A 20,520-nucleotide genomic window follows, 5' to 3' on the forward strand; every position below is an offset into this window, starting at 1 on the left:
TACTCATCCCGTGGTCTGTGACGGAAAGGGTTACAAAGGTACATAATGGGTTCAGGAGCTGAACTCCATAGTTTGTTTAGTTAAGCAAGTGACAATCTTTTGAAACTAGTTACACAATTGTTAGTATTGCAAACACACACACACACATACATGTACACAAATACACATGAACATTAATTGTGTTCTTGTACCAAGTGATTCAACAAGAGGCTCACAACAGTCACTATACAAGGCACTTTACATCTATGGTGAGTCACACAGTTACTAGTCTTGCTCCACACCCACCCAACTGGGCGGCAGCTTTACAGTCATGTGTTCCACACCCACCCAACTGGGCGGCAGCTTTACAGTCATGTGCTCCACACCCACCCAACTAGGCGGCAGCTTTACAGTCATGTGCTCCACACCCACTCAACTGGGCGGCAGCGTTACAGTCATGTGCTCCACACCCACCCACCTGGGCGGCAGCTTTACAGTCATGTGCTCCACACCCACCCACCTGGGCGGCAGCTTTACAGTCATGTGCTCCACACCCACCCAACTGGGCGGCAGCGTTAGTCATGTGCTCCACACCCACTCAACTGGGCGGCAGCGTTACAGTCATGTGCTCCACACCCACTCAACTGGGCGGCAGCGTTACAGTCATGTGCTCCACACCCACCCAACTGGGCGGCAGCGTTACAGTCATGTGCTCCACACCCACCCAACTGGGCGGCAGCGTTACAGTCATGTGTTCCACACCCACCCAACTGGGCGGCAGCGTTACAGTCATTTGCTACACACCCACCCAACTGGGCGGCAGCGTTAGTCATGTGCTCCACACCCACTCAACTGGGCGGCAGCGTTACAGTCATGTGCTCCACACCCACCCAACTGGGCGGCAGCTTTACAGTCATGTGCTCCACACCCACCCAACTGGGCGGCAGCTTTACAGTCATGTGCTCCACACCCACCCAACTGGGCGGCAGCGTTACAGTCATGTGCTCCACACCCACCCAACTGGGCGGCAGCTTTACAGTCATGTGCTCCACACCCACCCACCTGGGCGGCAGCTTTACAGTCATGTGCTCCACACCCACCCACCTGGGCGGCAGCTTTACAGTCATGTGCTCCACACCCACCCACCTGGGCGGCAGCTTTACAGTCATGTGCTCCACACCCACCCAACTGGGCGGCAGCTTTACAGTCATGTGCTCCACACCCACCCAACTGGGCGGCAGCTTTACAGTCATGTGCACCACACCCACCCAACTGGGCGGCAGCTTTACAGTCATGTGCACCACACCCACCCAACTGGGCGGCAGCTTTACAGTCATGTGCAGGCTGCACCTACAGTCAGCAAACTTTGGATACTTCGTTAGATTCTATGCGAGAGTCAGACTTGTCAACTAAGATTTTCATCCACGTTAATCATCCACAGTCGACACACGACAAATACCCAAGGCAGGTAACAAGGGACTCAGAGCTTCGCAAATTCATTATCCACACTTGTTCTGGAGGATTGAAATTGAAATAAGTTTATTGAGGTCAAATACACACAAAGGGATGAGGTAGCTCAAGCTATTCTCACCCCGTTCAGTACAACGTGTTCATACATATATACACACACACAAACAATAAACATATTGCCAAACATTCCGAGAGATAAACATACATTTCCTCCTTTGCGCAAGTAGTATGGTAACGTCTGGAGGATATCCCTAATAATATATATATATATATATATATATATATATATATATATATATATATATATATATATATATATATATATATATATATATATATATATATATATATATATATATATTATACATACATACATACACACACACACACATCCCGAAGCGCGTGAAGTTTGTATCGTCAACAGCAATCTATCAAACCTCTTTATGTCAGGCTGAACTCAAATGTTTAGGTGTTAAAACAAAATCGGTAAATTCTCGCCTGACTTCTAGATGTGAGCCTAATTGTGAGGCTTTTCGCAAGAGCCTATCTTCTTGAGATTATCAAGAGATGATTTCGGGGCTTAGCGTCCCCGCGGCCCGGTCCTCAACCAGGCCTCCTTTTTGTTCAATACAACCTCACAAAATAACTAAAAACTGGTGAAAAGAATGATTCGATTGTTATAACTGAAGCTGTATAATAGTAGCTACGAAAGATGAATTTGAGCATGTAATCAGTCTTAAATTTAAAAATCTAAAGTAGAATACGTGTTCGCCCAAAGTAGGCGACCAGAGACACGGGGACAGTCTCTCACAAATTTTCAGCGTGACACATGATAGGGGAAAGAGATAGTGGAGCATCATAGCCAGTCGGGGTAGGCCACCCTGCCACCCTTTACAAAAATATCGGTACAAAGCGACAAGCTATTTTCCATGGTCTGAAATGAAATCATGGATGTGTTTACCGTAGAGTTTTAAGCAGTTTTTTTCCAGACCCTTTGTCATGATGCACTTGGAGCTTAACAATTACTTTCTTTATTCGTGTTCTTGGGTTTGTGGTTTGTGAGATTTGTGATTGGGTTTGTGAGGGTTGTGATTGGGGTTCGTGAGGGTTGTGATTGAGGTTCGTGAGGGTTGTGATTGGGGTTCGTGAGGGTTGTGATTGGGGTTCGTGAGGGTTGTGATTGGGGTTCGTGAGGGTTGTGATTGGGGTTTGCGAGGGTTGTGATAGGGGTTTGCGAGGTGTGTGATAGGGGTTTGCGAGGTGTGTGATAGGGGTTTGCGAGGTGTGTGATAGGGGTTTGCGAGGTGTGTGATTGGGTTTGCGAGGTGTGTGATTGGGTTTGCGAGGTGTGTGATTGGGTTTGCGAGGTGTGTGATTGGGTTTGCGAGGTGTGTGATTGGGTTTGCGAGGTGTGTGATTGGGTTTGCGAGGTGTGTGATTGGGTTTGCGAGGTTTGTGATTGGGGTTTGCGAGGTTTGTGATAGGGGTTTGCGAGGTGTGTGATTGGGTTTGCGAGGTGTGTGATTGGGTTTGCGAGGTGTGTGATTGGGTTTGCGAGGTGTGTGATTGGGTTTGCGAGGTGTGTGATTGGGTTTGCGAGGTGTGTGATTGGGTTTGCGAGGTGTGTGATTGGGTTTGCGAGGTGTGTGATTGGGTTTGCGAGGTGTGTGATTGGGTTTGCGAGGTGTGTGATTGGGTTTGCGAGGTGTGTGATTGGGTTTGCGAGGTGTGTGATTGGGTTTGCGAGGTGTGTGATTGGGTTTGCGAGGTGTGTGATTGGGTTTGTGAGGATTATGATTGGGTTTGTGAGGTTTGTGATAGACGCTAGCGAAGCTTATCGTTCTCTGCGAATCTCCCAAACAGCGAGACAATAAGTGCCTTGCTTTCTCACACTACATCAAAACACACATCTTATATATACTATGTCTTCCGCCCACTTTCCTCACCGGCTGTTAAGTAATCTGCTTGAGAGGGAAACTGTCTCCCCCCCCCCCCTAACTACAAATAAAACCAAGTCAATCACTTTCTTGTAAGAAAATTAAGTGACGTACAAGGCCAATATGAACAAGTTTTGTTTTCAGAAAAAGACTGTATAATGAGTCGTGAAATGAAGAAATGAAATGAATGAAATGAATGAAATGAAGAAATGAAGACAATATTTAAAAGATATTCTCGCCCCAAGTATTAAACAATGTTCAATGTTCCCCCAATAGTATATATTTTGTTTAGCCAAACAGATGATTAGAAAAAAAACAACAATACCCACTCTAAACAAAGAATAAGTTGAATTAAAGTATAATTCCTCTGAATTAAAGTATAATTCCTCTGAATTAAAGTATAATTCCTCTGAATTAAAGTATAATTCCTCTGAATTAAAGTATAATTCCTCTGAATTAAAGTATAATTCCTCTGAATTAAAGTATAATTCCTCTGAATTAAAGTATAATTCCTCTGAATTAAAGTATAATTCCTCTGAATTAAAGTATAATTCCTCTGAATTAAAGTATAATTCCTCTGAATTAAAGTATAATTCCTCTGAATTAAAGTATAATTCCTCTGAATTAAAGTATAATTCCTCTGAATTAAAGTATGTTCAGAGGAACGAAAATTAGACCGCAAACTATCAGACTGACTGATTCAACAGCCATTTATATTAAAGAATATGTATAGATATAGTTACTACCCTGCACGGTTGGTCTAACCATCAGTTGTACATAAATACAGCCTAAAACTTTAAAAAGAATCTTCAAGGTATCCAATATGTCTCTAATATTGTGTGTGAAATGCGTGTTAACAGCCCATTTCACATTACTAACTATCCTAACGCTATAGTATGCAGTCAACCTCAAATATCAACTTTAATACGCATAAGGGAACTGCAGGCGGCCTGATGGTAGCCCGTCAGCCACAAACTATTTACGTCCACCCGAACACTCGCATGTATAACCTCCGCTTGAAACAACCCAGCAAACCAAGGGTTACATATTTACTCTTTACCCTCTCCTATACTACTAAACCTTCCTATTATCACGTCTTGCACGATTTTCTTCGCCAGGGTGACCTACATCCATCTATCTCATATATATATATATATATATATATATATATATATATATATATATATATATATATATATATATATATATATATATTATATTATATATATGTCGTACCTAGTAGCCAGAACGCACTTCTCAGCCTACTATGCAAGGCCCGATTTGCCTAATAAGCCAAGTTTTCCTGAATTATTATATTTTCTATAATTTTTTTCTTATGAAATGATAAAGCTACCCATTTCATAATGTATGAGGTCAATTTTTATTTATTGGAGTTAAAATTAATGTAGATATAAGACCGAACCTAACCAACCCTACCTAACCTAACCTATCTTTATAGGTTAGGTAGCCGAAAAAGTTAGGTTAGGTAGGTTAGGTAGTCTAAAAAAATTAATTCATGAAAACTTGGCTTATTAGGCAAATTGAGCCATGCATAGTAGGCTGAGAAGCGAGTTCTGGCTACTAGGTACGACATATATATATATATATATATATATATATATATATATATATATATATATATATATATATATATATATATATATATATATATATATATATATATATAATATCTCTAAAGAAAAAAAACGTTACCAATAGACTAGCGGATTATCACTACAAATATTACCGAGATGTTAATACTGCCGCCTATACTCTCGCTGGCCACTTAACACCCAGACAATTTGGCACTAAATCTCAAAAACAGCATTAAAAACAGCATTAAAAACAGCATTAAAAACAGCATTAAAAACAGCATTAAAAACAGCATTAAAAACAGCATTAAAAACAGCATTAAAAACCAGCATTAAAAACCAGCATTAAAAACCAGCATTAAAAACCAGCATTAAAAACCAGCATTAAAAACCAGCATTAAAAACCAGCATTAAAAACCAGCATTAAAAACCAGCATTAAAAACCAGCATTAAAAACCAGCATTAAAAACCAGCATTAAAAACCAGCATTAAAAACCAGCATTAAAAACCAGCATTAAAAACCAGCATTAAAAACAGCATTAAAAACAGCATTAAAAACAGCATTAAAAACAGCATTAAAAACAGCATTAAAAACAGCATTAAAAACAGCATTAAAAACAGTCACTACAAAAATTATAGATACGATCAACTCTACACCCAATGCAAATTTAAAATTTAATTAAATTAACTAAGTGGCGCTTCACACTGAATTTAAACTAAATATTTTGATCAGGTATAAATTATTCGAAATCAAGATGCCATACAAGTTGTAACCATCTTTCTCCGCCTGTGAGAAAGATTTCTCCATTTTCTTTTAATGATTAAATTATTACAAAAACCAGAGTCAAAGTGTGAGTGGTCGCCATAGCGAAGACATCGCTCTATGCTCGTATACACAAATAGTTTAACAGGAATGATGCGCAAGAGTCCTATTGCCAATATCAAATGATTCTTTAACTACCCCCCTTTTACGATTTATGGGACCAGTTTAAGACTCAAACTGCAATTTATTACATAATGGGAGACTTGAACCCGACTGATCATGCGGTCATTCACTTTCAATGTTGCATTCCCCCCCCCTCTCCTCCTCCCCCCCATCAACACAATTGGGGAGGGGTAGACAGAGTTAAATAAGGGAGGGGGGGGGGGGAGTTAGAAAATGGGGGGGGGGTGGATAAGATAGATAGATAATAGGAATGTCCCCAGCGGATTAACTGCGCTCTAGTAAATAATGTTTCATCATGTTTATCAACATAAATAACATTAACCTAACAATTAATTTTTAACCAAGACTGGGTAAGGGGAGGAGGTAAGGGAGGAGGGGGGAAAGGGAGAGGGGGGGTTAGGGAGAGGGGGGGTTAGGGAGAGGGGGGTAAGGGAGAGAGGGGGGGTAAGGGAGAGAGGGGGGGTAAGGGAGAGGGGGGGGTAAGGAGGGAGGGGGTAAGGAGGGAGGGGGTAAGGAGGGAGGGGGTAAGGAGGGAGGGGGTAAGGGAGGAGGGGGTAAGGGGAGGAGGTAAGGGAGGAGGGGGAAAGGGGGAATAATTAACATGACTTCACACCATTAGTGTGTGTGACATCACAATACATTCCCGAACACTGTTCGATGTTCACCATATCCCAAGTTCGGAATCTAATGGCAAACATTTCTCTAGCGACCACATTAGCACCTTGTGAGGTGTGAGATACACCTGATGTCCACCTTGGAGCCTGCGTCTATATTAAATAACAATTTGTTATTTAATTGTATCGTACAATTCGAGCATGTTGGATTGTACAACCACTGAACCCTTAACAGTCAAGGATAAAACAAGAGAGATCAGCGCTGGATAACAAGTACAGTTTAAGAATGACTTACAGAAGGTAATATGAAAGTATTTAAAGAAATATATTAACATCTCTGCAAAATAAACCATTTAAATTCAACACCTGAACGAAACTATATGACAGTCATACCTTCTGCTTACCAAATATAAACAAAAATTTAATATTCTGATTATTTCCTTACAGTTGTGATGACTTAGATGGGGAAGGAAGGAAATATTTGGGGAAAGCGCCAAGCCATTACTACTATATAGCACTTGGAAGGGGGGTCAGGATAAGGATTTGGGATGGGACGGGGGGGGGGAAAAGGAATGGTGCCCAACCACTTGGACGGTCGGGGATTGAACGCCGACCTGCCATTGACCCCATTGACACACCAAGCTACTGTAAATATAGACTGATTAACGGGGGTTTTAGGAAGAAAATTAAGCAATTACCAAAAGGAGAAAGACGAATTGGAGGCAATCTCGAACGTAATTAAAGAAGCACTTCACAGATAATAAGGAGTAACCAGATGAAGGAATGTCTAAAGTAATATGGATTATCAACATTATTTATCCTTGGTAACTTGCGACAGTTTCCAGGCAAGCACCAACATCTTGGCCGAGCTGGCGTGGTGACCCTTGCGGCCGTCTTCCAATAAGAAGCCATTAAGAAAACAAATCCACAAGGGCCGTGCCGAGGGTTCGAACAAGAATAAGTATAATACAAGTGGATATAAGTGAAGAGTAATCCAAATAGTGGATTTGTTCATTTGATGCATCACGCTATTGTGATTTGTGTGTGTCAAGTCACTAGGAGCTTTACATAACACTCCGGGTGTCAGTTGGCCATCCTTCCCAGCTGATGGCTCGCCCGTTTCTCACAAATACCATCGTCACCTCTACATTGGCCATCATGGACCCACACTGGACCTTGGGGCCCACCCACACCGCACCTTGGGGCCCCACCCCATCCCCCACCCCTCACCTTGGGCCCACCCCCACCCCACACCTTGGGGCCCACCCCCACCGCACCACTAGCATATACGATGAGATGAACCCCTCAATCTACATATAAAACACCGACTATTTTAAATTTTAGCACATTACAAGCTGGCCACCCAACCCATGCATGCGATGGTCTACAGGATGGGCACAGGGGGAGGGGGAGGGGGGGAGAGGGAGGTTTCCAGCGTGGCCACTGAAACTGCTACTGTCGTTCGTGTGTGTGGCTCAGACCATGGCCCGAAGCCACCCAGCAAAACGCACCCCCGGATGAAGCCATGAGGACACTGGCTTCACCTCACTAAGCCGGCGAGGAGTCACAATAACGTGGCTAAAGTATGTTGACCAGACCACACACTATTAGGTGAAGGGACGACGACGTTTCAGTCCGTCCAGAACCATCCTGAATCTACTTGAGAATGGGTCCAGGACGGACCGAAACGTCGTCGTCGTCGTCCCTTCACTTTCTTGTATATAGTCTGGTGAACACCTCGCCTAGCCATTTGAAGGATAGTGAACCAATACACACGCCAGGCCAGAGGATAGACTCACCGGCATGGTAGGAGGAGAATGCATGAGCTGATTCGGGTCCTGATCATCCGGCTCTTCAACACTGCTCCACGATTCCTTTCGGTTCTTTGACTTCTTTTTCTTAGCACCTGCAGACTTAGCAGACACGTTGAGGCCATCCTTCCAGTTCTCCATAGGCTGAAGTGCACCAGGGCCGTCCTGCGAGCGGTGGCACTTGGCGGGACGCGAGTGCGGGTGCCGACGGAGGCTCGCTACTCTCCCCTGATTTGTGCTGGCGGCGAGTACCTTGTCCTAGAAAAGGAAGAAGAACTCGCATTACTTCCCACTCAACTATTTTTTCAAAATAAAAACTAAATAACTCTCCGCAATGGTGGGTGTGTGTGTGTACTCACCTAATTGTACTCACCTAATTGTGCTTGCGGGGGGGTTGAGCTTTGGCTCTTTGGTCCCGCCTCTCAACTGTCAATCAACTGGTGTACAGATTCCTGAGCCTACGTGTGTGTGTGTGTGTGTGTGTGTGTGTGTGTGTGTGTGTGTGTGTGTGTGTGTGTGTGTGTGTAAACAAGTGGCGAGTTACTTTATACACCTTGAGCGGAAGTGTGATCTTAAGTCCTTAAATGCTTCGTAAAAAATTCTCGCTACGTCACTATGTCTCGGAGCTGTGCTGGATGTGGGTGTGTAATCCAGAATAGGGACACAGGGAGAGGGGCGGGGGGGGGGGGGGGGGGGAGGGTGAAAAGTGTGTGTGTGGGGGGGGGGGGGTGTTGTCTGTGGAAAAGGCATAGGGAAGGTAGGTGGGGTGTATATATACATGTATACATGTGTGAATGTGTGTGTGTGTATATGTCTCGCCTAGCTGTGCTTGCGAGGGTTGAGCTCTGGCTCTTCCCCGCAAGCACAACTAGGTGAGTACATACACATATGTGTATGTATGTACATGTGTATGTATGGGGGGGGGGGAGGCGGGAGGCAACACGCAAAATTTAATGAAGAAAACGAACAGAGGTCATAAAGGAGATCAAAGCTTCAAATGAAAAGGGAGAATGAAGTTGACGGGAAGACCATTGTAAAAACACCTAATGTTGTGAAGCCAACGCCGGTACAAAGGGGGGAGGTGAAGCCAACGCCGGCACAAAGGGGGGGGGGGTGAAGCCAACGCCGGCACAAAGGGGGGGGGTGAAGCCAACACCGGCATAAAGGGGGGTGAAGCCAACGCCGGCACAAAAGGGGGGGGGGGTGAAGCAAACGCCGGCCCAAAGGGGGAGGTGAAGCCAACGCCTGCGCAAAGGGGGGAGGTAAAGCCAACGCCTGCGCAAAGGGGGGGAGGTAAAGCCAACGCCGGCACAAAGGGGGGGAGGTGAAGCCAACGCCGGCACAAAGGAGGGGGTGAAGCCAACGCCGGCACAAAGGGGGGGTGAAGCCAACGCCGGCACAAAGGGGGGTGAAGCCGGCACAAAGGGGGAGGTGAAGCCAACGCCGGCACAAAGGGGGGGTGAAGCCAACGCCGGCACAAAGGGGGGGTGAAGCCAACGCCGGCACAAAGGGGGGGTGAAGCCAACGCCGGCACAAAGGGGGGGGGTGAAGCCAACGCCGGCACAAAGGGGGGGGGGGTGAAGCCAACGCCGGCACAAAGGGGGGGGGTGGTGAAGCCAACGCCGGCACAAAGGGGGGGGGGGTGGTGAAGCCAACGCCGGCACAAAGGGGGGGGGGTGGTGAAGCCAACGCCGGCACAAAGGGGGGGGTGAAGCCAACGCCGGCACAAAGGGGGGGTGAAGCCAACGCCGGCACAAAGGGGGGTGGGTGAAGCCAACGCCGGCACAAAGGGAGGGGGGTGAAGCCTACGCCGGCACAAAGGGAGGGGGGGTGAAGCCTACGCCGGCACAAAGGGAGGGGGGTGAAGCCAACGCCGGCACAAAGGGAGGGGGGTGAAGCCAACGCCGGCACAAAGGGAGGGGGTGAAGCCAACGCCGGCACAAAGGGGGTGATGAAGCCAACGCCGGCACAAAGGGGGTGATGAAGCCAACGCCGGCACAAAGGGGGTGATGAAGCCAACGCCGGCACAAAGGGGGTGATGAAGCCAACGCCGGCACAAAGGGGGTGATGAAGCCAACGCCGGCACAAAGGGGGTGATGAAGCCAACGCCGGCACAAAGGGGGTGATGAAGCCAACGCACCAAGCTACGAGACAACATTAAATCCCGCCATCACTTCACACTAAAACACAAAACCAAAAATTATAGATTACATAGAGGCCTCCAATCCATGAGGCCTATACAACACTATTTACAAAAAAATCAACAGTTTAGCCATTATTCTGGAAGCCAATTAGAGAGCAGAAATTAGGAACAATTTCAATTTAAACAATTTATAAATAAAAAAAATTCACCCCCCCCCCCCAAAACGACATTCTAGAAATGTTATTTCTAAATGTGTAATCTAATAGGCTACGGAATAATGTCCACACTTATAAAACATTAACACCGCAAGTTAATGAACACTTACTTACTCTTAAGTGTAATTAACACGAGGCAACACAGTCTCATCAGCACGGCAGAATAATTATCATTCACATTGCTAATTACCGAGCCACGTATTAGTCAAAAATCGCACACAATACGGGAGAAACGCTAAATATAATCGCTAGTTTCTGTTCACCGCGACCGCAAGCGCACACACCGCTAAAGCTTCACTGACACCTTCACTATCGGGCAGTAAAGTGGCGTGATGACCGCGGGAGGAGCCTGACGGAGAGGGTATAGTGACAGCGTGGCGTCGCGGACCTGAATGGTCGTCAGTCAGGGCACCACACTGTCTTCTGTGTCGTAGCTCTTGCCGCCACAGACCTCAGCGCTCGGGCCAACACAGTGCTAGCCTACCGTGATCATAAGGGCTCAATTTAAGGCCCCCGACACGCGTGTGTGGACCATGAGCGCCGCCGGCCCACAGGTATTACGTGGGGCGGAGCATCACGCGGATGTGGACCGCTTCAAACCACTCCCACTCCTGTCCTCCAACCGCCCACTAAGCCCACCCACAGCCCTCCATGGGCAGTCCACACCACTCAACCATCCGTGGACAACCCAACACCATCCGCAACCATTTACAGCCAACGTCGCCCCATCCACAACCCTCCAGTCCTTACCGTCCACCACACTACCCAAAGACCATGAACGTACCCAAGTCCAAATTTACGGTTTCTATTGATAAAGGCGAAGCTTTCGTCTGTAATCAACCCCCATTAAATTCCGTGTACTATGATAAAGATACAAAAATAACATATGTAAACACACATGACATGGATGAGAGAAGTCTGCCATTGACCATTACACACTCTTAGTCCCAGTGTCGTGTGGCATTTGAGGAGTTAAAACTTAATGAAAAACAGAATTTACAAGGTCAACAACTCCCATATATTTGGAAAATTTGTCCAGGCATCTGGTAATGTAAGTCTTTTAAGTGCGTTTATGTCAGCCTGTGAGTGTGTCTTAGGTCTTCAGAGCTGGTAGACTACGTCTGAGAATGGCCCCAGCAGTCCACCCTTGAGTCAGGCTTTTCGTACTTCATCTGTTTTAGCTAACTAATGAAAATAAAAGAGAATTGTGGACTAACTAGCACCATGATTGATAGTTTGGTCAGCGTAAGGTTCCTACACTGACCGTACAAAGGCGACGCATTTGTAACCTCGTCCTCCCCCCCCCCCTAAACACAGACAAGCCTGTACTCCACTTGATACTCTGTAAAAAAATGAAACAGTTTTGCCTAACAAGAAATTTATAAACAAGTATCCACCTAACCTATCGAGGCTGACACGGAAAACGTCAATAAAGGGTGATTTAGATTTGTAATATTACGTCGCATTGTCAGCCGATTGGTTGATTCAGTAGAAATTATGACTTGCCAGGTGATTGGACAGGTTGCATAGGCACTAGTCGTGCCTCTAATGCCTATGGCCTCCCCCCTCCCCCTTATAGGCACCGAGCCAATTTCCCTTCGAGCAGTGAATCACTGCCACACCTCCTCCCTGCAGCCATTTTTCAAGGACTACCACAATTAAAGCATCACCCAGGAGAGGCCTCTTCCTCCCACTTCTGTTCCCGCCCAGTCCTGCCTTTGCTAGGCTCTTCAAGCACCCAGACATTTCCCAACGTAAATACTATGCAAATGTTTTCAATGTACCTTTCGTAGGTATATCGTAGTAGACCATGTAGTGGAAGCCCACACATCACACGTCAAGAACCTAGAATGTTCTAGCAACACTAAACTAATGGATAACCTTCTGCTTTGGCACTCCTGGCTTTGAAATCTAATCTGACCAATCAGGAAGGGCTGTATTTGAGTAAACCAATCACAGCGCACCCAATTTTGAGTTCAGCCAATTAAAGTGAGCCATGGGGATTTGAAACACGTGCTGGAGCAACATGATGCAACATACCTCTTAGCTGCAGCTAAGGGACGGGATTATCACGAGTTGCGGCTGCAACAGAAGACCTTTATTTGTCGATAAGATCAACAGCTGGCGTGCAAGAGATCCACTTGCTACAATCAAGCGGGTTAACACCTTTATGGGCCCCAAACGTTACGATAAATCCTGTAAACATTGCCGTGAATACCAGCAATGTCTGGTGAAAACTCCTACACTATCAAACATGAAAAAGAGCACTCCTGCTGAAGAGATTTAAAAATGTGAATTCAAAGGCAATCCAGGTACACAAATGTTAGGAGCTGAGGATTTACATGCCTTAAGTCGTCTCCAATGGAAGAACTATATCGCAAGTGGCAATGGCTGGCTTGGGAAACTTCCAGCTCACCTGGAAGGGTTTTAATATTTGTTTTAAGAGTTCCTACAAGACCAAGCAGAAGAAAGTGATAATTATATTATAATAATTGTTGTATTTAATAATTATCACTCTTCCTTCTGTTTGGTCTTGAAGGAGGCCGGCCTCGAGTGAAAGAAGGCTGTGACGATCTCTGTCAGGAAGCCGTAGATGCGGGACCGGGACGTCCACCTCCTGGGGCTTGGACGGCCCCCAGGCTCTGCTTCAGGAGGCTGGGGTCGTTCTTGCCCTTGCTGGGGCGGTTCTTCTTCGGCCCCGACCACAGCGGTCTCCGGGTTTGGAGTTCCTGTGCCTTCTTTCACCAACTTCGAGGTCAACTCCGGAGCTCACAGTTCCTGCGACGGCGCTGGAACCAATCGTATTGGCGTTTGCCTTATCATTGGAGACTTTTGGCGCCGTGGAGAGGGTGGGGGGGTGCATGCTGCTTGGGTAACAGCTTCTCCTGCGTATCAACCTACCCTGGAGAGGCCACTCTAGACCGACAACCAGAGCGCAACTCCATAGTCTCCTGAAACTGACGGATGCCTACTATTATTTGAGCGATGTCTAATCTGTATGTTAAAAAGACTTCATTATAGTATAGAGAGAAAGGTGGGGAGGAAGTGTGTATTTACTATTTTTGTCTGCAGGATCTAGCTCTAGCTCTTGGACCCCCGCTTTTCTAGTCGTTGGTTGTCTAATGCAATGACGACCTATTTCCCTATCACACCAGCTTTTAAAGTTATGAATGGAGTTTGCCTCGACAACCTCCTCCTCCTGGTCAGTCCATTTACTCACTACCTTCACGCTACAGGAAAACTTTCTAACATCCATATGAAACATCCAAGTCTCAAGCTTCTATCCGTACCCCTCTTGTTCTGTTGATAGTCATTGTAAACATGTCTGTTTCCACCCTGTCTATCCCTTTAAGTATTTTATACGTATGTATCAAGTCCCCTCGCTCTCTCCCTCCTACTTTATAATGTCGTCAGAATTAGCTCATTCAGTCTGTCTTTGTACCTCAACCCTCGCAACTCTGGAACGAGTCTCATTGCAAACTTCTGCAGTTTTTCGAGCTTCTTTTTTTCAGTGATCTAAATTGATTGTGCGGGATTGGTCATTATTGTATATAATTTAGTATCAAAGTACGAACATTCAAAACTGACCAGTCTCGCACACGCCGAATTGATAAGTATTAATTCATTTAATCAAGGCTAATTTTAGGCTAGTTTGTTATGGCGGAAATACAAAAAAAATATTTGCAAGTTTTTATTAACTTAAGTCTTGATGCATATTTAAGATTATTTTTTATGTACGAATGTAAATCTTTAGTTCTAATTTTTCTTGGGTCAGATTGAAAGATTAGGAATTTAGTCTCAAGACAATTTTCTTGGGTCAGATTGAAAGATTAGGAATTTAGTCTTAAGACAATTTTCTTGGGTCAGATTGAAAGATTAGGAATTTAGTCTTAAGACAATTATAACAGTCATGAACTTGGGCACAAAAAAACTAATTTCAACCATGTATATTTATACGCATCAGAGTGACAGGCGTCCTATCTCTTTACTAAGGATTTTACCAAGTGGTAAAAATTGAGAGCAGTCATAGCGTTCTCCATCAAATGCTTTATTATCATTATTATTCACATCTTTATTGACAAAATTAATTTTACAATTCTGCATAATCTGAGGATTTCGATTAAGTCCTATTAAAGTGAGGATAATGTTGGTATTCACTGCCACGCAGGACAGAGGGTCATACATAAGACAATAGATCTAAACTGTAGGCGGAAGTACATATATAACAAATGGACAAGGACAAGGACAAGGACAAGGACAAGGACGTAACAAGACAAGCAGGCGAGGACCCAATCAGGAGTCGGCTTCATCTCATCAAGTGGACTGCGACCTTGGCAAGAATGCTAGCAAGAAAACCTCTGAACCAGACTAAATATAGCTGTATAGTATCAGTATAAAATATACATCACCCCAGTTTAAACTGGTTGAGTTAGCGCAAGTCAACTAACCGCTCACAGGAAGAGCTGTAGTACTAGGTTTGGGGGTCCTCAAACAAGATATCAATAATTTGATGTTTACATCTTAAACAACACATTGTGAAATTAAGGAAATCATCTCCAGGGTGTAATAATGGCCTCCCGCAGTGGAAGAGAAATGACTATATTCTGTATTATGACAGAATTCTATATTATGACTTATATTCTATATAAGTCATAATATTATGACTAGTATTATGACTATATTCTATATTATGACAAAATATAAGTCTTCACATAGAACAAATATGACTAAAATAATCCATGTTCGTTTCACTTGTATGTGGATAATTGGGTATAACTACAAGTGATGTAGTTTTACGTAAGTATCCACATACAAGTGATGTAGTTATGCCCAAGTATCCACATACATCACTTGTATGTACTTATCCTTGCAGGATAGTGTATTGTGATCGTGTAATGTGTTTACATTCTCCAGCAATATTTACAGAACAAAGCTGGTGAGGCCTGGTCGACGACCGGGCCGCGGGGACGCTAAGCCCCGGAAGCACCTCAAGGTAACCTCAAGGTAAGGTCTGTTAAGAGATTTACGAGAGAGAGCTGGCACTGTCCCGGGCCTGTATGCAGTCACTGAAATATTCATTGACGAAACCTGTATATCTTTTCCTCAAAGATAGCGGCTTGTTTTGTATTATTAACGGTGAAGGAGTTCCAAGTCTTCTCAACCCAAACTAACAAGCACAGACTAAGCTGCCTTGCTCTGAAAGATGTACAGGTTTCGTAATGTGGACCGAGTGGTGCGTCACCAGACCAGGCACAAGCCGAGAAGAGCGCGAGACACGTAGACACGAGGAACCGGGACAGGAAGACAGGTGTGGTCACGAGAGAACAGGTGAAGGAAGAACAAATCCCCAAGGGCCGTGACGAGGATTCGAACCTGCGTCCGAGAGCATCCCAGACGCTGCCTTAATCGACTGAGCTACGACATGGTCAAAAGGAGTTGAAACCGAAGCAGCGCGTCCTCCTAAACGTCTCAAAACGTCCAGAAAACAAAAATTAAACAAATGTCTTCTCCTAACCTAAGCCAGAGAACCCAAAACAGAAAACGGGACAGTACGTCATTTTTCACAAGCCGTACCAGGAGAAATGGTAGTGATTAATGTATCATTAGTGGAGGCCAGGGATTAGAGGGGGGGGGAGATTAGTGAAAGTAATTCACAAGGGACTTTAGGATTCGAACCCATGCGCGTGTTAAGCAATTTTAGAACCTTGTGAATTTATTCACTGATACATCACGTTGTGATTTCTCTATTAGTGAAAACTTTGGCGTTCAACAAAAGAAAGTTCATCGCCATTAAGGTCTGAAGGAAGTGTGCCGAGACATAAAACACTTTTGTTAAGTTAACAAATGTCTTTAAGACATGGGAGCAAGCCTCCCCCCTCCCCCTCCCCCTCCCCCCCATGGTCATTCTAGACGGTAAAGTTAGCTCGTGACGGGTCTTAAGAGTCAAGAATATCACTCCTCACAGTGTATCTGAAGTCCGTATTCTTAAGTGTTAAGAATGAGGGGCAAAACCGCACCCATGGTTGCCCTTATGACGTGTGAGACACTCATCTCCACCTGGCAACAAACAGCGTTGCCAGGCTGGCAAATAAACAGCTTTGCCAAAGGCGTATCCCAAGATATTAAGTCATAGACGGTAGACTCGCCCAAGTATTGACAAATCCTCACGAGACATGACAAGCACTTGTCTTTAGCTAATCATAAAAGTTTTACTTGTATTTCTCAAGTCCATGAATGGATTAGGGGTTTACCCCAAAACTCAAAAGATTTCTCAGAAAAAGGCAGAGGGTAGGAGGGAGAGGGGGGGGGGGTTAGGAGCCACAGACAAGGGGGAGGGGTGAGAGAGACAAGAACAATGGGGGAAGAGTAGCCAGAGACAAACAAAAAAGTTAAGATGTGGCAAAACCACTTCAAATTCAACAACTGTCAATGCGCAACCCGAGGTGAAGAAGCTCTTCAAACAATGCCGGCATCTGACGACCAATTAGCGAGGCGGTAATTGGTCCAACCTCACAACCATCAAGTGAGTGACGTCGCGTCTCCACCGAGTCATCTTGCCCGGGACTTTGGCGGAGGGAAGGGAATTATCAGGGAGGCAAGCGCCAAGCTTTCTCTCACAAGACAAGTCTGGTCTCGGGGCCGGGCTTGAGGAGTAGAAGAACTCCCAGAACCCGAGGCCGGACTTGGGGAGTAGAAGAACTCCTAGAACCCGAGGCCGGGCTTGGGGAGTAGAAGAACTCCCAGAACCCGAGGCCAGGCTTGGGGAGTAGAAGAACTCCCAGAACCCGAGGCCAGGCTTGGGGAGTAAAAGAACTCCCAGAACCCGAGGCCAGGCTCGGGGAGTAGAACTCACAGAACCCGAGGCCAGGCTTGGGGAGTAGAAGAACTCCTAGAACCCGAGGCCGGGCTTGGGGAGTAAAAGAACTCCCAGAACCCGAGGCCAGGCCTGGGGAGTAGATGATCTCCCAGAACCCGAGGCCAGGCTTGGGGAGTAGAAGAACTCCCAGAACCCGAGGCCGGACTTGGGGAGTAGAAGAACTCCCAGAACCCCATCAACCAGGTATCAAGCCATTACGACTATGTACCACTGGGGAGGGGTCAGGATAAGGGTCAAAATAAGGGTCAGGATAAGGGTAACACAGTGTTTACAAACTGAGAATCGTTCGTAGAGTCATGCTGTACTGCATGACCTAAGCTGAATGGATATGTTAGAAATGCAGTGCAACAGTGAAGACCCTCCAGGATACATCTCAATATTGGTATGCTGAGGATTGGAACTGGCAAAAGATTTGTGAGAGAGGCGTTTGACAGGTTGAAACCAAGAATCATTCCTTTTAATTGTGACCCCCAGAGAGACCAGGGGCCAGATTCACGAAGCGGTTACGCAAGTACTTACGAACGTGTATATCTTTCCTCAATCTGTGACGGCTTTGGTTACATTTATTTTAAAAACATGAAAACTTGCCAATAAACTGTTGTTATTGTTATAAACAGCCTCCTGGTGCTTCGGAGCTCATTAACTGTTTAATAACTGTAAACAAAGCCGCCAAAGATTGAGAAAAAGATGTACAGGTTCGTAAGTGCTTGCGTAACTGCTTCGTGAATCTGGCCCCCCTGGCATTTAAAACTCATGATAAAACCCAGGTCACGGTTCGAAATTTTCTAGTTAACGATAAAGTAAATGGGCAAGGCGGTCATCCCAGGATAACAAATCTAATCTAACCAATCAGGAAGGAGTTAATTTAATAGCCATTCAAGAGCGCTCCGGGGTTCAGCTCGGCCAATGGAAGCGAGCCATGTAAGGGGGGGGGGGGGGAGGGGGGTGGGGGGGTGGGAGGGGGGTGGGAGGGGTCAGACAGGGGGTGGGGGGAAGGGAAGGAAATTATCAGGGTAAAGCACCAAGCCATTACGACTATATAGCACTTGGAAGGGGTCAGGATAAGGATTTGGGATGGGACGGGGGGAAAGGAATGGTGCCCAACCACTTTGGGGGGGGGGGGGAAGGGAAATGGGGGTGGGTGGGGAGGGGAAATGAGGGAAATGGGGTCGAGACACGAAACCCAACACGTAACTGCGACTATTCAAGAAGTGAAACACCAATATCACTATTTTCCCTAGTTAGAGGCTAGTTAGGAGTTTAGTTAGGAAAAAAATTAATTTTTCCCCGGTCCGTCATCAATATATAATTTATTTACAATGCACAACATCATAGAATTTTCCCCTACAAGGCCATTTGAAAGAGTCCCTTTCAATAGCACAAAGACATCACAAACGTGACGCATCGGTATAAAAGTCAGGAGAAGTCTTGTCAAGACAAAAATCACACAAAACATTGCCGTAAGTCATCGTATCCGTCGCCGAACACAGGCCGGTTACCGCTGCACCGCGAGGACCGGCCGGTAGTGCATCACTCAACCGGCCTCCCCCCCCCCCCCCCCCCACCCCCTTAACAGATGAATAGTTTAAGCGTGTCATTATCGCAGGACTATCATCAAACAATCAGACCTGTGGCCAGATTCACGAAGCGGTTAAGCAAGCACTTACGAACCTGTACATTTTTTTTTTAATCTTTGGCGGCTTTGTTTACAATTATTAAACAATTAATGAGCTCCGAAGCACCAGGAGGCTGTTTATAACAATAACAACAGTTGATTGGCAAGTTCTCACGCTTGTAAACTGTTTAATAAATGTAACCAAAGCCGTCAAAGATTGAGAAAAAGATGTACACGGTAGTAAGTGCTTGCGTAACTGCTTCGTGAATTATAAATCTGCTTTTAAGTCTGAATAATTGCAAACAGCGTTAAGGAATTATCAAGTGCGGAAAATTCTTGCCACTAAGCTAATACGATATAAACAAAATGCTGAGGTATTTAAACAAATTCTCTAAGGATAAATCCTGTGAGGATTTAAACAACCCTTCCGGATTGTTCACGTCGTGGAAGGGTTGGGAAGAAAGGAAGGGTTGTTTAAGAAAGGGGAGGGAGGGGGGGGGGGTCGTCACAGCTTTGAACGACCAACTCCATGTTTTAAAACATTAATTAACAAGTTTGTTCAATAATTAGATTGTTCTGACATGTGGAAATATAATTTCAGTACTATTATTTACAGAGTTAGCAAAACAGTATTAACATCTTTATTGACAAAATTAATTACAATTTTGCCTAATCTGAGGATTTCAATTAAAGCAAAATAGTGATCTAAATGTTAAGACACACACACACACACACACACACACACACTACTTCAGTTTAGTGTGTGTTTGTGGCCTAAAATCAATGTTGGCTAGAAAGGCGGGATACAAGAGACAATGCTCAATCCTGCAAGCACAAATAGGCGAGTACACACACTGCCTAAATGCTACAGGAGGAAGCAGCTCTCACTGGGACCAGCTACAGGTGGCTGCTGCTGCTGCTCCTGGGCCCCCAAACTACAGGTATCCAGCCCTAAATAACTACGTTCGTAGGCAAAGAGGAACACGCACGTTTATAAATAAAATAGATTCGAGAGAGATTCGTATTACGAGTATGTTAAGTACCACACACACACACACACATACACGCACACACACACACACACACACACACACACACACACACACACACACACACACACACACACACACACACACACACACACACACACACACACCGCGCTGGGGGCCGGTGGCTGAGCGGACAGCACGCTGGACGCGTGATCCTGTGTTCCCGGCTTCGATTCCGGGCGCCGGTGAGAAACAATGGGCAGAGTTTCTTTCACCTTGATGCCCCTGTTACCTAGCAGTAAATAGGTACCTGGGAGTTAGTCAGCTGTCAC

General features: G+C 45.4%; 1 protein-coding gene across 2 annotated transcripts in view; it reads right to left on the reverse strand.

Moving 5' to 3' along the window:
* Positions 1-8,243: 8,243 nt before the first annotated feature.
* The window catches only part of LOC138358840 (uncharacterized), a 47,866-nt gene continuing 35,589 nt past the window's right edge, over positions 8,244-20,520 (reverse strand). Inside the window, exons 1-2 of one of the 2 annotated variants that reach the window (XR_011225589.1) lie at positions 10,822-12,694; positions 8,512-8,607 (exon numbers count right to left, since the gene is read on the reverse strand). Coding sequence is in view for 1 of the 2 variants with exons in the window: in XM_069317180.1 (XP_069173281.1) it covers positions 8,281-8,607 (327 nt within the window). In the remaining variant the exon portion in view is untranslated. Of the gene's footprint in view, positions 8,608-10,821; positions 12,695-20,520 lie in introns of those variants that run through there. The other variant, XM_069317180.1, reaches the window with a different exon arrangement.

This window comes from Procambarus clarkii, chromosome 86, assembly GCF_040958095.1.
Source record: "Procambarus clarkii isolate CNS0578487 chromosome 86, FALCON_Pclarkii_2.0, whole genome shotgun sequence".
Taxonomy (NCBI): Eukaryota; Metazoa; Arthropoda; class Malacostraca; order Decapoda; family Cambaridae; genus Procambarus; species Procambarus clarkii.